The following is a 14,281-nucleotide window of genomic DNA, read 5'->3' as shown; positions in this document are numbered from 1 at the left end:
ATTTCCAAAGTCTGGGCCTTTTCCCCAGCAGTGGAGAACCCTGGGGAAGCTGGACTGATCCTGCAGCCTGTGTGTCCTGCTGGGGGGGGGGGGGGGCAGCGTAGCCCAGGGCTGCAGGTGTTTCTGCTTTGATGCCTGCCCTTAGCTGCTGCTAGCTTAGCTGCTGGGGCTGCAACCGAAACGAGCATTCGAAGTTAAAGGAAGATGCAGTGAAATTTTACAAGTAAAATGGGCCTCTGCGGGGCTTGTCACAGGGGTGCAGCAGCACGGTCACCGTGGGACCTGGCTAAGGCAGCGCTGTGCTCCTTCCAGCCCCAAGGGTGGATGGATCCAGCTGCCACCCAGGCTTTGCTGCCGTGGGGTGGGGGCTTGCTCCCATGGCTGTCCCGGGAGATGCGGGATCTGGGGGGAGGGCTGGGTGCTGATGTGGTGGCCCATCAGCCAGGGCTGGGAGCACCACACTGCTGGCGTGTGGTCCAAGGGGTCCTGGGGTGCCCAGCGAGACCCAAGGCAGCAAAGCCAAGGCTGCAGGAGAGACCTGGGGTGCTCCTCCCACCCCACCCAGTGTTGGACCTCCAGGACCAGCCAAGCCCCCTTCTCCCCTGCAGCACCCACCTCACTGCCCTCCCGGGGGCTGGGTGCCTCTCACCTGCCTTCTCCAACCACCAGCGTCTTCCCTTGCCACCAGCCCCTGAGGAGATGTCACAAGGTGCTCCAGGCACCTGTCGAGCCAGAACAAAACTCAGGCTTGCCCCACACGGAGGCGAGACCCAACGGTGGCTTCACCACCACCTTGTGGTGGTGCCGCTGGAGGACCAGCCCTGCTGAGCCCAGGGGCACACCCAGCGCCCCTCAAGCACCGTGTGGGGCCTGGCCGAGCCTTCTTGGTCTCTGCCCCTCGGTGTTGCCAGCCCATGCCCCATCCCCCTCCCTGTGGATGGAGCTGCCCCCGACAGCTCATAGGAGCTCCTGCCTGACCCCGATGTGGGGTCCATGGTCATGGCAATGGCCTGGGTTGGTGAGCAACGGGGGCACTCAGGGCTCAGCTGGTCCCCACCATCTGGCTGCGTTACCTGCCCTGGGCACCACGGTGGGGCAGACGTGCGGATTTGAGGTGTGTTTGCACAGTGAGGGGTTCAGGGACTCCAGCCAAGGGCTGCTCCTGCCCCAACACCCCCCACAAGCTCCCGTCAGGAACAAAGAATTGTGAAAGCCTCTGCCTGCACCATGGCACATCCCTGAGCAGCTGTGCACCTGGGCCAGGAATGGGCAATGCTGAAGACTCCAAGGCAGCGCTAGAAAGGTGGTGGTGTTTGTAGGGCCGGAGCCCTTCCACCATGCATGTGTGGCAGTGCAGGGACCTGCAGCGCTTCTCTCAGGGATGCTCATGGGGAAAATCATCCTGGAGAGCAGCGAACAGCTGCTTTGGACAGGGCCAAGTTACACTCGAGGCTTCTTGCAGAGTTGCAAAGAGCAGGAGCCTGGGGCAGTGTCAGAGGGGCTGAGCAGAGATTGGGCAGAAGCCGATGCACCTTGCTCTCATCACCTCATTCACTGCATCACCAGACTGCTTGTGTTGGTTTGCTTTCCTCAACAAACAGCTCTCCCACAAACAGCCCCGGAGGAGCCACCATGGGTTTGCCTGTCCTGAAGCAACACCCTGCTCCCTGTCCCCGCGCTCCTGCGCAGCAGGGGCCCAGCCAAGCGCTCCCGTCAGTGCACACACAACCAGTGGGGAGGAACATAGTTATCCTTTTATTTATAAACAAATCAATGTAAAATACGTGCAGAGGAAAGCACTGGCTGACCCCGCACGGGGACCTGTCTGCAGCGGGATCAGCGTCAGGTAAAAACGAGGGGTGTCCCGGGGCCAATGCTGTGAGCGACAGGGCTCTGCGAGTGGCCGGAGCCCCACCTCCCTCTTGACCACGCTGCCGCAGCAGCAGGGACTGCAGCACAGACTTTGCTGTACAACTAAAAGCCTTTGTATTACTTTGGGGTATTTTTTTTTTTTTTTTTTTTTTTTGCAACTTTTCCCCTTAGGGGTAAACCTGACCCAGTGCAAGAGACTGGAGAGTTGTTCACCACGGGGCCCGTTCTGCTGCTGGCCAGGGCCCTTGAGGTTGGCAGGGAAGAGGGTGCGAGATGTTGCTCTGGATGCACGGAGGGTGAGTTAAGACAGGAGAAGAAAGAAGTGCTCGCAGTGGAGACCCTTGTCCCAGCACTTTGGTCTTTGCAGAAAGGAAGCGTGTGCAGGAGCGCGCTGTGGGTGCACATATGGGCGCGTGCCTGGGCCAGCCCTTGCCTCCACCGCTCCCCGTCAGCCCTCCCCAGCTCGTTCCAGGCCAGGGCAGGCGACGCTCCAGGGGACGGGCAGCCCCTGTCCCCACAGGCAGCCCCCAGCCCGGCAGCTGCTGTGCAGGGGACGTGGTGGCACGGCTGGGTGGCCTCTGCTCTGATACTCCTCCTGCAGCTGCAGTAACATGTCTGGAACAGCGGGTTACCGCTCAAGTGCCATCAACAATAAATACATTAGACTGTCTGAAACAAACAGGTGCCCCCGGGAAGGGCCAAGCCCTTGCAAGAAGAGCAACGCAAGGGCAGGTCACCACACTGTTGCCAGACCCAACACCCTCTTGCACACACTGCGCTGGGACGGTAGTCCGAAACACCAGAGGACTGGGAGGGCTCCTGGGAAGACGAACCTTTGCATCTCTGGCTAAAAATCACCAAGAGTTGCGAGTTCAATAACAGGTAGAAAAAAAATCATTTCATCAATTTAAACAACTCCTTATAAAAAAAATTAAAAAAAAAAAAAAGAATCAGTTGAGTCCTGCAGCATCCAGCCAGCCTCCGACACCAACCCAGGCGCGTCCTTGCCACGGGCACGCCAGACCCAGCCACGCTCCTCGGCTTTCCCACAGCCTGCTCCATGCTCCTGGGCAGCGCCGTGTGCCGCCTCCCCAGTCAGAAATAAATATGAAGGCCTCCATCCCCGGCCCGGCATCCCCAGCCAGAGGAAGGCTAGGAGCTGAGGGGCTGGCAGAGCTCAGGAGGCGAGTGGCCACCGGGACGGGTGTCTGGGCGCGCCCCAGGCGTGGAAGACAAGGATGGGGGTGGTTGTTGCTCTGAGCTCGATGCGGTGCTACAGGGGCTGAGCGTGGGTTGGGGGCACTGTCCCCCTCGCAGCTGGGCTGCCTGGCAAAGCGTCCAGCCCCCCCGGCCCACCCCCCTGTGAGGGGCTGGGAGCTGAGGGCCGCCCTGAGCAGGCGAGGCCGGGAGCACACGAGCCACAGCGAGGGAGAGGAGCTGGCACGAGCACCCAGTCCCCATGGGCTCTGCCCAGAGCTGCTGCTCCATCCCAGGGAAGCAGGACCGGGAGCCTGCAGAGAAGCACTGGCTGGGCAGCAGGGAGGGACCCTCCGCTTCCAAAGAGGATGCCCACGACTGAGTCTGGTGCGAAGCCTCGGGACCAAGCACGTGCCAGCCTCCTCCCGAGCGCCCGCCGGGGCCTGGCTGCTGGCGCAGGGGTGGGCGGGCGGCTGGACCCCTGCAGCAGGGCTGGGGTGTTGGCGAGGTGTCCGTCTGCGGCGTAAATGGGTGTGTGTGCATGCGTACCTGTCAGCAGGCGAGCGCGGGTATGGATGGCCAGGAGCGGAGCTTCCAGGATCCGTCCTGCCAAGCGTCCTCTCAGAACTTGCCTTGCTTTAGCTTGTCAATGTGGTAAGTGAGCTTCAGGGCTGGCCCCAGCTTCAGCCCCATGTACTTCATCATCATGTCACTCCGCAGCAAGAGCAGGGCTTTCCCGTCGATCTCCTGCAAGGAGGGGAAACGAGCTCATGAGTACCACCAGCTGTGCACACCTGGCAGCCCCAGCCCTGCCCACTGAGCCGTGCTGTGCCCAAAACAATGATGGCTGAAGCAGCACGGCTGGGTGTGGGAGCTGCACCATCCCGGCGTGGGCATCCCTGCATCCCGCCCTGCCCGCAGCATGGGGTTTAGCCTCAGAGCCCTGTGTGGCGGTGGGAAAATCTGCTGTGTGAAACACCCAGGAGCCATGTCCAGCTGGTCAGCAAATCCTGAAGGGAGAAAGGAAAAGAGGGGATTTCCCTGAGAGGGGAATGGTCGAGGCAGCAGCCCTGCAGGGAAGCAGTCTCTCACTCGAGGGCATCATCATCATCCATTGCAGCAGTCCTGCCATCACACTTGCAGCCCTGAAGTCAAGGTTGGAGAAGGCAGCAAGGGACCAAACCCTGAAAACCCAGAGAGAGACTGCCACTGCTGCAAAGCAAATTTCTGGAGTTTCTAAGCAAAGTCCCAGAAGCTGGCAGAGCAATGGTGGAGCATCTCATCTGCAGCAGGGCTGATTTCAAAATCACAGCTTTCAAAAGTATTTGGTGCTTCACAGCTGAGACAGATGTGCCTTCACTGAGGCGCAGGAGGGGAAGGATCCTGAAGCTCAAAATAACCAGAGAACAGCTTTGCACTTAGCATCTGCGACTGGAAGTTTTCCAGTCCCTTGCAACACTCCTTTCCTTGACCAGAGCTTTGCAGTGGACAGATTTCCATGAAGAAAACGTTAATGGACTTATAAACGAAAAAAGAAAAATAAATCACAACCTCTAACAACAGAAAATCCTGTCCTATGCCAGTGCTTGGTTAGGTTCTGTGTTGGGTTTTGTGTGGCAAGGTTTTGGTAGCGGGAGGAGCTACAGGGGTGGCTTCTGTGAGAAGCTGCCAGAAGCTCCCCCTGTGTCTGACAGAGCCAATGCCAGCCGGCTCCAAGACGGGCCTGCCGCTGGCCAAGGCCAAGCCAATCAGCGCCTCTGTGATAACATATTTAAGAAGGGAAACAAAAGAGTTAAAAAAAGCTTTTGCAGCCGGAGAGAGGAGTGAGCAGATGTAAGAAACTCTGCAGACACCCAGGTCAGTGCAGAAGGAGGGGCAGGAGGAGCTCCAGGCGCCGGAGCAGAGATTCCCCTGCAGCCCGTGGTGAAGACCATGGTGAAGCAGGCTGTCCCCCTGCAGCCCATGGAGGAAGGATGAGGGGGTGTAGAGATTCCACCTGCAGCCCGTGGAGGACCCCACGCCGGAGCAGGTGGAGGCACCTGAGGGAGGCTGTGGCCCGTGGGAAGCCCACGCTGGAGCAAGTTCCTGGCCGGACCGGTGGACCCGTGAAGAGGGGAGCCCACGCCAGGGCAGGTTTGCTGGCAGGACTTGTGACCCCGTGGGGGACCCCACGCTGGAGCAGTTTGCTCCTGAAGGTCTGCACCCCGTGAGAGGGACTCCATGCTGGAGCAGGGGAATGATGAGAGGAGTCCTCCCCCTGAGGATGAAGAAGCGGCAGAAACAACGTGTGATGAACTGACCGCAACCCCCATTCCCCGTCCCCCTGTGCCGCTGAGGGGGGGGAAGGTTGAACCTGGGAGTGAAGTTGAGCCTGGGAAGATGGGAGGGGTGGGGGGAGGTGTTTTAAGAGTCGATTTTATTTTCTCATTCCTCTACTCTGTTTTGCCTAGTAATAAATTAGATGAATCTCCTCTCTACATTCAGTCTGTTTTGCTCGTGACGATAATTAGTGAGTGATCTCTCCCTGTCCTTATCTCGACCCAAGCCTTTTGTTAGACTTCTCCTCTCCCATCCCGCTGGGAGAGGGGTGAGTGAGCGGCCGCGTGGCACCCAGCTACCGGCTGGGCCTAAACCACGACAGGTTCATACTTGGTGACATCTCCAGGAATCTCCAGCACCAGGTTTGTTCTACTTTTCCCTTCTTGAAATGAAAATGAAGTTCTTCCTCAGGATTGCCAACACAGGGAACTTTCACCCCTTAGCAGAGCTGAGCACTCTCTTACATAATTAAAACAAAACATTTTTCAATTACTGGCGGTTCTAAGATAGAGCTAATTTAAAAAAAAAAAAAGGAGAGAGTGTTGTCTCAGCCCAGCACAGAGCAAGAAACATTCCATCTGCCTCTCCTGCCTGGGGAAGATGGGTATTTTCTCCTACTGCTCTTCTGACTTCACGAGCACCAGCATGTATAACATGGACTGAATCAAAAGGCAGAGGGAAGATGAACTGTCTGGCAGGAATCAGGATGTGGAGCTGCCAAAATTTTTGTAGCTTTAATTGTACAAACTTCGTGCTGTATGTCTGCAGCTATTTTACTCTTAAAAGACATGCACAAGAACCAAGACCCCTTTTTATAGGAAATGGGAGTTTAGCAGCAACGCGCTCAATGAATTCCACTTGGAACATGCTTCTTGCCAGGAGAAACTTGCTACGAGGTGAATATTAAGACTCCAGGATGAACAAGGTTTCATGTTTTTGGCGCTAGGGTTCAAATCCATCTTGGAGCTGAGCTCTCCATACACACAAAGGCAGCTTTGGAGCTTTAGCTGGGCTGTGATGCCTTCCCCTTGGTGATCCCAAGCCTGAACATGGTATGAGCAGGATTTATGAGGGTATCTTTCTTTGCACAAAACTCCAGCTGGAACAAAGTGCTGCCATTCTGACTCTCCCAGATTTTCCTTGTGTGACGATCTGCCCCCTCCCATACATAATATATACATACACACACACACACACAAAAATATACATATACAGACATACATGTTTTCGAAAGAGGTCAGCGTGGGGTCCCAGCTGAGGATCCGCTTCTCGTATGAACTGCATCACCTCCTCCACCGTCCAGGATGAGGGGTCGCGGCTGCTGAGCCGTGAGACATCGCGAGATCCGAGGTATCTGTCAGAACCTGGGGGATTGTGAAACAGCAGCCGTTACTCCACGTACCCCACAGCCACACTCCAGCTCTTATTCACCCTTAATCTATCACTCAGTCTCTTCTCTTACAGCAATGGCAGAGACAACATGAAGGGCACGTCCCAACCGTGCCCCAGAGATTCCGGCAGCACAGGTCTAGCACTGAAGCCTTGTTCTCTCTCCTTAGGCCTTACTTTTTGGGGCAGCCTTCTATACTGAGCCCTTTTCCTCCCTCTAGACCCCAATTTCCCCTTGCCCCCCTTCAGCTGAGTTTGCCCCCCCCACCATTCCCACTTTTCCTTGCCCATCTGCTGATGGTTCGCACCTTTGCAGAGAACAATCCTCCATTCCCACTTCTCTGCCCAGGCACCATTATCCCCTCGCTCGCCTGCTCCGAACACCACCTTTAGCAATTTTAACAGGGAAAGCTGGTTCGTGTTTTCATCGGCTGCGTTTTCTGATGGACTGAGCCCATATGCGAAATTCTGTTGCCTTGAAGCACCGCCCAAGCTAACAAGAGTCCTGCTCCCAACGTGCCGGCATCAGCACAGCCCGTTGTTCCAGCTCTCTGCCAGCATACCCAGACATGGGGGGAGGCAGACAGATCAAGGCATCGGCAGCCTGAGCTTTTTAGAGACTTTTATTAATGCCGTGCACCCAGAAGTACAACTTTTTTTGCAAACACCTGGATTTGACACGTGCTGATTTACTGCAGTGACCAGCTCTCCCGCCCCTACTCCTCCAGACAGACAGGTGCCGTTCGTGCATCCGCCCATGCTCCTGGCCACCCGCCCCATCATCAGGCACGTCTTGACTCCCTGGCCATTCCCGATCCATCCTCACGGACTCAGACACCCATTTAGCGCTTTGACAGCCCCCTGCCCATACTCGCAAGCTCAGCTCCTGCCTACTTCTTCCTCTCCACTGACCTCCAGGTCCCACCTAGCCATCACGCCAAACAAGTGACCCTGCAAGCGTCACCTCTCCGTATTTCCACCCGCCCATCTGCCATGTCTCTAGAGCTACCGTTAAACCTAACAGACTACCTGTTTAACAGTGTAGAAGCCAGTCTCTGGTACTTGCTGAAGTTAGAAAGGTGTAACTGGAGTTAGAAAAGCCCTTTATTGCCAAATTTACAATCGGAGGGCTGGCTTCTTAACTCTCTTACCCCCAGAGCTAAGCCTACGCAAGGCAGAGGTACTGCCCTGGGTGAGGCTAGAGGGTTGGTGCAGGTGCCTGTATCCTTGCAGGCGATAGTCTCTGGAGCTCCTGCTGTGGCTGGATGAATTGACAGAGTTCAAGGCAGAGTCCATGGGGTCCAGGCGAGGCTCCAGGGGGCCTGGGAGCCCATCTCCCAGAACAAAGGTTTCACCTGGAACGCACCAAGCTGCAGTCAGTGCACCCGAACGCCACGCAGCCCGAAGTTACCGCTCGGCGGCAGAAAGCAGAACCGCAGCAAAGGCAGCGCTCACGTGTGGCTACGGGAGCGGAGTCGAACCACCTCATCGGTTGTCTCCTTGAAAGCACAGAAATTAATCCAGGCACTGCTAAAGCGCTGCAGCCTGGTGCTTGCCCAGCAAGTGCCAGTCCAGTCAGTTACAAGTGACAGTGGTTGGTACCCAGACTGAGCAACAGCTACTCTGCTAATGCCACCACCAGCTCCGGCTTTGGTCCCATGTCCTTACTGCTTCCAGAGGCCCTTCTGTGACAGTGGGGCACGGCGGTGGTGGGCGGCGGTGGACTGCCCGTTCTGGATGCTAGCAGACACAGGACTCACACAACAGCCCTGAGTGGGGAGAGGGGGCTCCCTGACATTCGGGATCAAGCACCCTACATCACCGGCATTAGTGTGCAAGGTAACGGACCAGGCAGTTGGCATCGTGGGGGATATTTAGTGAGACTCATGCTGTAGCCCAAATGGCAGCACATGTGCACAGCGGGAGGGAATAGCAGGCTCCTCTGAGCAGCTCAGCTGCACCATCACAGCCAGGCAACGCTCTCATACCACCAGCTGCTCACCCCTCCTGACCTCCGGCTGGGCCCCTTCTCGTGGCCTGACCAGGTCAGTGACCAACACCCTTTGCTGAGACACATGCAGGAGGGACAGGGCAGAGGGCTCTCCCTGGGCAGGGGGCCCAGCGCAAGACTGGCTTCCTCACTTTCTCTTCCAGAAACACATTTAATTTTCAGCTGTCAATGGCAACTATTAGGATGGAGGGGGAGGAAACGATGCAGGATGATATATTGTATTGGCTGAGCCAGCAAGATCTCCCTTTGCTGTTATACTGTGACAGCTTCATCCTAGGACCCACGTGTTTGAGATTTTACTATGGCACGCACAACCTACTCTCAGTCCAGGTGGACCTGATGCCTCATGCATCATCCTCAAATACCTGCGTTCTTTATTATGAAATACCTGGCAAGTTTGTACAGCCAAAGGGGAAAGCAGCTCCTACAACAAGGGGTATTGCCTGTGCACTCTAGGCCAGGCCACCATGTCTGGCTGGGAGCTGGAGCTCCACTACCAGCGTCCATAGAGACCCTGAGATCAGCTCACAGTCCTGAGCTGCTGCCACTCAAACACGACAGGGGGTGACAAGGATGAAGAAACCTGAGCGACTGCCCCAGCCAGGCCCTGGGCTTCTTCCCTGGGACTTCCCAGACCACAGGAGCAGCAGGTGAGAAGCCAGCACAGTGAGACTGTGCTGAACTGGGATGGTGGTGAGGGTGCAGAGACCCAGAAGCTGTTGAGATCTTCCCAAACTTTCCTGCTAAGCTGATGCTGCCCTGCTCCAGTGGAGGGAGATACAGCTTGCCAGAGTCTGAAGTGGTACCTGCATGTGGCAGAGGATGGGGCCCACCAAATGGGACAGCCTCTCTCGGAGATACGTTGTTCCCTCTGGTTTCTCTGAACTATAGGACTATTCTGTGACCTGGGATCCTCTTGTTTCAGCTGTTCTGTCCGTGCTTGAGCAGAGATCCCAGAGGTGAGTTCAGCTGGAGGCAGCCAGCCCATACCTTCTCTGGCTTCATCTCATAAGGCTACAAAATGGAAACATTCCTCTTGTCTAGCAGTATGGCAATTCAATGAAGCAGATGTGAGGTTATCACCTGCCTACCCTCCATCTCGTGGGCTTTGTTACTCTGCACTTGAAGCATTTCTGCCTTTCTTTGCTTTTAGGTCTCTGGGACGCTCTTAGAAACCAGCAGCACATCCTTAAAATCTCATGTAGACACAGTGCTCGTGTGAAGACTGTCATTCCCCCGGTGACCTGTGCTGTGTGCTGGCCCACATGTCACTAGTTTTCTGTGTGGGTAGATGTGTTAGGGAGCTTAGGCAGTGTGGGTTAGATGAGTGGACAGTGAGGTGGGTTGAGAACTGGCTGAATGGCAGAGCTCAGAAGGTTGTGGTAAGCGGCACAGAGTCTAGTTGGAGGCCTGCAGCTAGTGGTGTGCCCCGGGGGTCGGTACTGGGTCCAGTCTTATTCATCAATGACCTGGATGAAGGGACAGAGTGTACCCTCAGCAAGTCAGCCGATGATACAAAACTGGGAGGAGTGGCCGACACACCAGAAGGCTGCGCTGTCATTCAGAGAGACCTGGACAGGCTGGAGAGCTGGGCGGAGAGGAACCAAATGAAATTCAACAAAGGCAAGTGTAGGGTCCTGCACCCAGGGAGGAATAACCCCAGCACCAGTACAGGTTAGGGGTTGACCTGCTGGGAAGCAGCGCTGTGGAGAAGGACCTGGGAATCCTGGTGGACAACAAGCTCTCCATGACCAGCAGTGTGCCCTCACGGCCAAGAAGGACAATGGTACCTGGGGTGCACTGGGAAGAGTGTGGCCAGCAGGTCAAGGGAGGTTGTGGAGTCTCCTTCTCTGGAGATATTGTGTTGGGTTTGCATGGCAAGGTTTTGGTAGCGGGGGGGGGCTACAGGGGTGGCTTCTGTCAGAAGCTGCTAGAAGCTTCCCCTGTGTCTGACAGAGCCAATGCCAGCCGGCTCCAAGATGGACCCGCCGCTGGCCAAGGCCAAGCCAATCAGCGCCTCTGTGATAACATATTTAAGAAGAAGAAAAACACTTAGAGAGAGAGAGCTTTTGCAGCCGGAGAGAGGAGTGAGCAGATGTAAGAAACTCTGCAGACACCCAGGTCAGTGCAGAAGGAGGGGCAGGAGGTGCTCCAGGCGCCGGAGCAGAGATTCCCCTGCAGCCCGTGGTGAAGACCATGGTGAAGCAGGCTGTCCCCCTGCAGCCCATGGAGGAAGGATGAGGGGGTGTAGAGATTCCACCTGCAGCCCGTGGAGGACCCCACGCCGGAGCAGGTGGAGGCACCTGAAGGAGGCTGCGGCCTGTGGAAAGCCCATGCTGGAGCAAGTTCCTGGCCGGACCGGTGGACCCGTGAAGAGGGGAGCCCACGCCAGGGCAGGTTTGCTGGCAGGACTTGTGACCCCGTGGGGGACCCACGCTGGAGCAGTTTGCTCCTGAAGGTCTGCACCCCGTGAGAGGGACTCCATGCTGGAGCAGGGGAATGATGAGAGGAGTCCTCCCCCTGAGGATGAAGAAGCTGCAGAAACACTGTGAGATGAACTGACCGTAACCCCCACTCCCCGTCCCCCTGTGCCGCTGAGGGGGGGGAAGGTTGAAGCCGGGAGTGAAGTTGAGCCCGGGAAGATGGGAGGGGTGGGGGGAGGTGTTTTAAGAGTCGATTTTATTTTCTCATTCCTCTACTCTGTTTTGCTTAGTAATAAATCAGATGAATTCCCTCTCTAAGTTCGGTCTGTTTTGCTCGTGACGATAATTAGTGAGTGATCTCTCCCTGTCCTTATCTTGACCTACAAGCGTTTCGTTATGCCTTTTCTCCCCTGTTTAGTGAATGAGGGGAGTGAGAGAGCGGCTCTGGTGGGCACCTGGCCTCCAGCCAGGGTCAAACCCACCACAGATATTCAAAGCCTGCCTGGATGTGATCCTGTGCAACCTGCTCTGGGTTATCCTGCTTTAGCAGGGGGGTTGGACTAGATGTTCTCCAGAGGTCCCTTCCAACCCTGACCAGTCTGTGGTTCTGTCATTCTGTGTTTTCACCTGCTCTTTATGCATAAAAGGCTTCTGACTCATGACTGTCCCTGAATAACTTTGAACCCCTCCTTCACTCCCACACCTCTTTTCCACCATCCCATTTCAGCACGAAGCTGGATGCCAACCCAGCACTGACCTGACTGCTCTGGGCCCAGGGGTGGGCAGAGACTCCCTGGCCCAGGCCCAGACAGACCCACGCTGCGGATGTGACTGACGCCAGTGGCACTCTGTAGGAGCTTCTTTATAGCCACTATACAAGGTCTCCTCTCCACAGGACAGTTTTACTTAAAACCCAAACCACTTCCCATTAAACATCTGTGCAAAAGGGTGATGTCTGACTCATGGGAAAGTGCAGAGGCATGAGAGGGATCAGCGGGCACAGCTCTCTGCACTGGCCTGGGTGCTCTAACAGGAAAGTGGCTGTGGGCATGGGAACAGGTCTGTGCTGCACAGATCCATCCTCCAAGGAAAGCCAACACCCTCTGCGAGGTGAGGCACAGCCTCAACTTCCCAGGAAGCCCTGGGACACTCGTGCCAGATTGTGCTGGGTCAGGCAAACGCACGTGTCTGTCTGCTTGTGAGGACCCCGAAGCTCACACAGAGGGGATCTGTGTCAGCAGAAGGAACTTCTGGGCTCAGTTAGCAAAGACTCCAGCCTGGGAGGCTGCAGGACCACGTGTACAGGCTCATGTCAGTGCAACGCTAAGGATCCAAAACTCACCCTCTGAACATATTTAACTCAATTAACACACTGTCGTTATCCTGATGTAAGTGCACTGTGATGCATTCCTCAAGTATGTAATCATGTTCTCACATGTGCTTGTGATCATACATCTGACAAAGAGGATGAGGCCGTGCAACTGAGGAGCTCTGGGTTTTGCTCAAGAGGTAGAACTGAAGCTGCACGTTCATCCTCAGGTTACCTATCGTGGGACTGGCGAATGCTTGGTTGGGCTGTAAATATTGCAGCAGAGCTGGAGGCTGCTTGGTAGGGTCAGTGCAAGAGAGATTTAGGATTTTCTTAAGAATACAAACACACAGGGAACAGCTCAGATGAACGGTACCTCCAGAAAGGGGAGAGGGAAACAAGGCAAGAGGGCAATGATTACTGGCTCTGTGAATCATCTGTAGCAGGAGACAACATGCTTCTGCAAGTGGCACAGACTGCGTTCAGGCATAGACACAGTCCAGAATCCTTTTGCCCTTGATAAGTAGCTTTGGAGTGAGGAGGAGGTGGTTAATTCTTTGGCAGATTTTCTTATACAAACTGCTAGTTTTAAATAAAGGCTTGCATTCAGAGCTTTGTAGAAAAACACGCCACAATTAGTGGTGAAGAGGCAGGGAGCAGATAATTAAAGTTTAATTAAACAAATAGTACTATAGATTCAAGAGTGTCATTTTACTGCTAAAACATGGGAGTTTGGCCACAAGCATAAATCTGATTTGCACAACTACTAAACACCCACTGTTTCCAACAAATGATAGTCTTTGAAAAGCAGGTCCCCACTGTGCTGGAACTGCAGCTTTTTAGCAAAAAGCTACATAAATGCCCCTGGATGCAAGAGGAAAAACAATGTAAGAAGTGAGATCCCCTCCTCATCTATCTGACTTTTTGCCAAAGGCACGATGAATGCAGACTTCCCACTGCTACTCACTGCCTTCAATTTGGCAAACTGGAAACTGTTCAGGTACTGTTGTCTGTCACACTGCTGAAGCCAGAATATGCTCTGCTGGAGGAGTTCATCCCTGTGAGAAGATGTACCTCCTTCCTTGAGAAATATTCAATAGCTGAGAATTTCAGGCTCATATTCTTAAAATATATCCTCTGGAATGCAAATATTCCTGCTTGCACTTAAATTTCATGGGGGAGGAGGATGAATAGGCTTTTAGCTATGGGATAAAAATTATTTTCTAGATGGAATTTGGAACTGCCCCTCATTTCCCCCTGCCCTGTACACCCCCTGCTTGGACCAAGAACAGAACAGGACCAAGTTTTTGTAGGAAGTTCTCACATCACCAGAACCATCACCCTCACATGAAGGCACACTTTCTGCCCACTTGTCTCTAATTTTACAGAAGAGGCTGGAATATTCTGGGCATCCAGATGGCATGACCCATTCAAAAGCCAAGAGATAATTGAATAGACTTTAAAGTAGACTAAGAATCAGTCTTGTAGACAACCTAACGTAGGTTCCTCCTTGGAATTACCCATTACAGAAGCCTTCTCACTTCCCTGACAATAAGGCAAGCGTACAATACCCACCACCTAACCAAGGCACCTTAATCTCTAGAGCACACCATCATGCTTCAACACCAGACCGAACACTGTATGTTCCACCTGCCCATAAAGAAGGCGCAGACAGGCTTTGCTAATGGTTACCTAAGTGCAGTGGTTGATGCATTAGAGGAGAATGTCAAGGAGACCAGCAAGGACGTGTATCTAGAAGTG

The 14,281-nt window shown here is 54.7% G+C and overlaps 1 protein-coding gene across 15 annotated transcripts in view; it reads right to left on the bottom strand.

Moving 5' to 3' along the window:
- Positions 1-1,733: 1,733 nt before the first annotated feature.
- Positions 1,734-14,281, bottom strand: part of SCMH1 (Scm polycomb group protein homolog 1) — a 76,681-nt gene continuing 64,133 nt past the window's right edge. For 11 of the 15 annotated variants that reach the window (XM_054802625.1, XM_054802632.1, XM_054802633.1 and 8 more), the window contains 3 exons: positions 7,929-8,132; positions 6,610-6,752; positions 1,734-3,816 (listed from right to left, as the gene is read on the bottom strand). In XM_054802625.1, coding sequence (XP_054658600.1) covers positions 3,691-3,816; positions 6,610-6,752; positions 7,929-8,132 — 473 coding nt within the window. In that variant the 3' untranslated portion in view covers positions 1,734-3,690. Of the gene's footprint in view, positions 3,817-6,609; positions 6,753-7,806; positions 8,133-14,281 lie in introns of those variants that run through there. The other 4 variants (XM_054802635.1, XM_054802637.1, XM_054802639.1 and 1 more) reach the window with 2 other exon arrangements.

This window comes from Grus americana, chromosome 23 (genome assembly GCF_028858705.1).
Source record: "Grus americana isolate bGruAme1 chromosome 23, bGruAme1.mat, whole genome shotgun sequence".
Taxonomy (NCBI): domain Eukaryota; kingdom Metazoa; phylum Chordata; class Aves; order Gruiformes; family Gruidae; genus Grus; species Grus americana.
The sequence above is the reverse complement of the archived record's forward strand: the minus strand, read 5'-3'. Positions and strand labels throughout refer to the sequence as shown.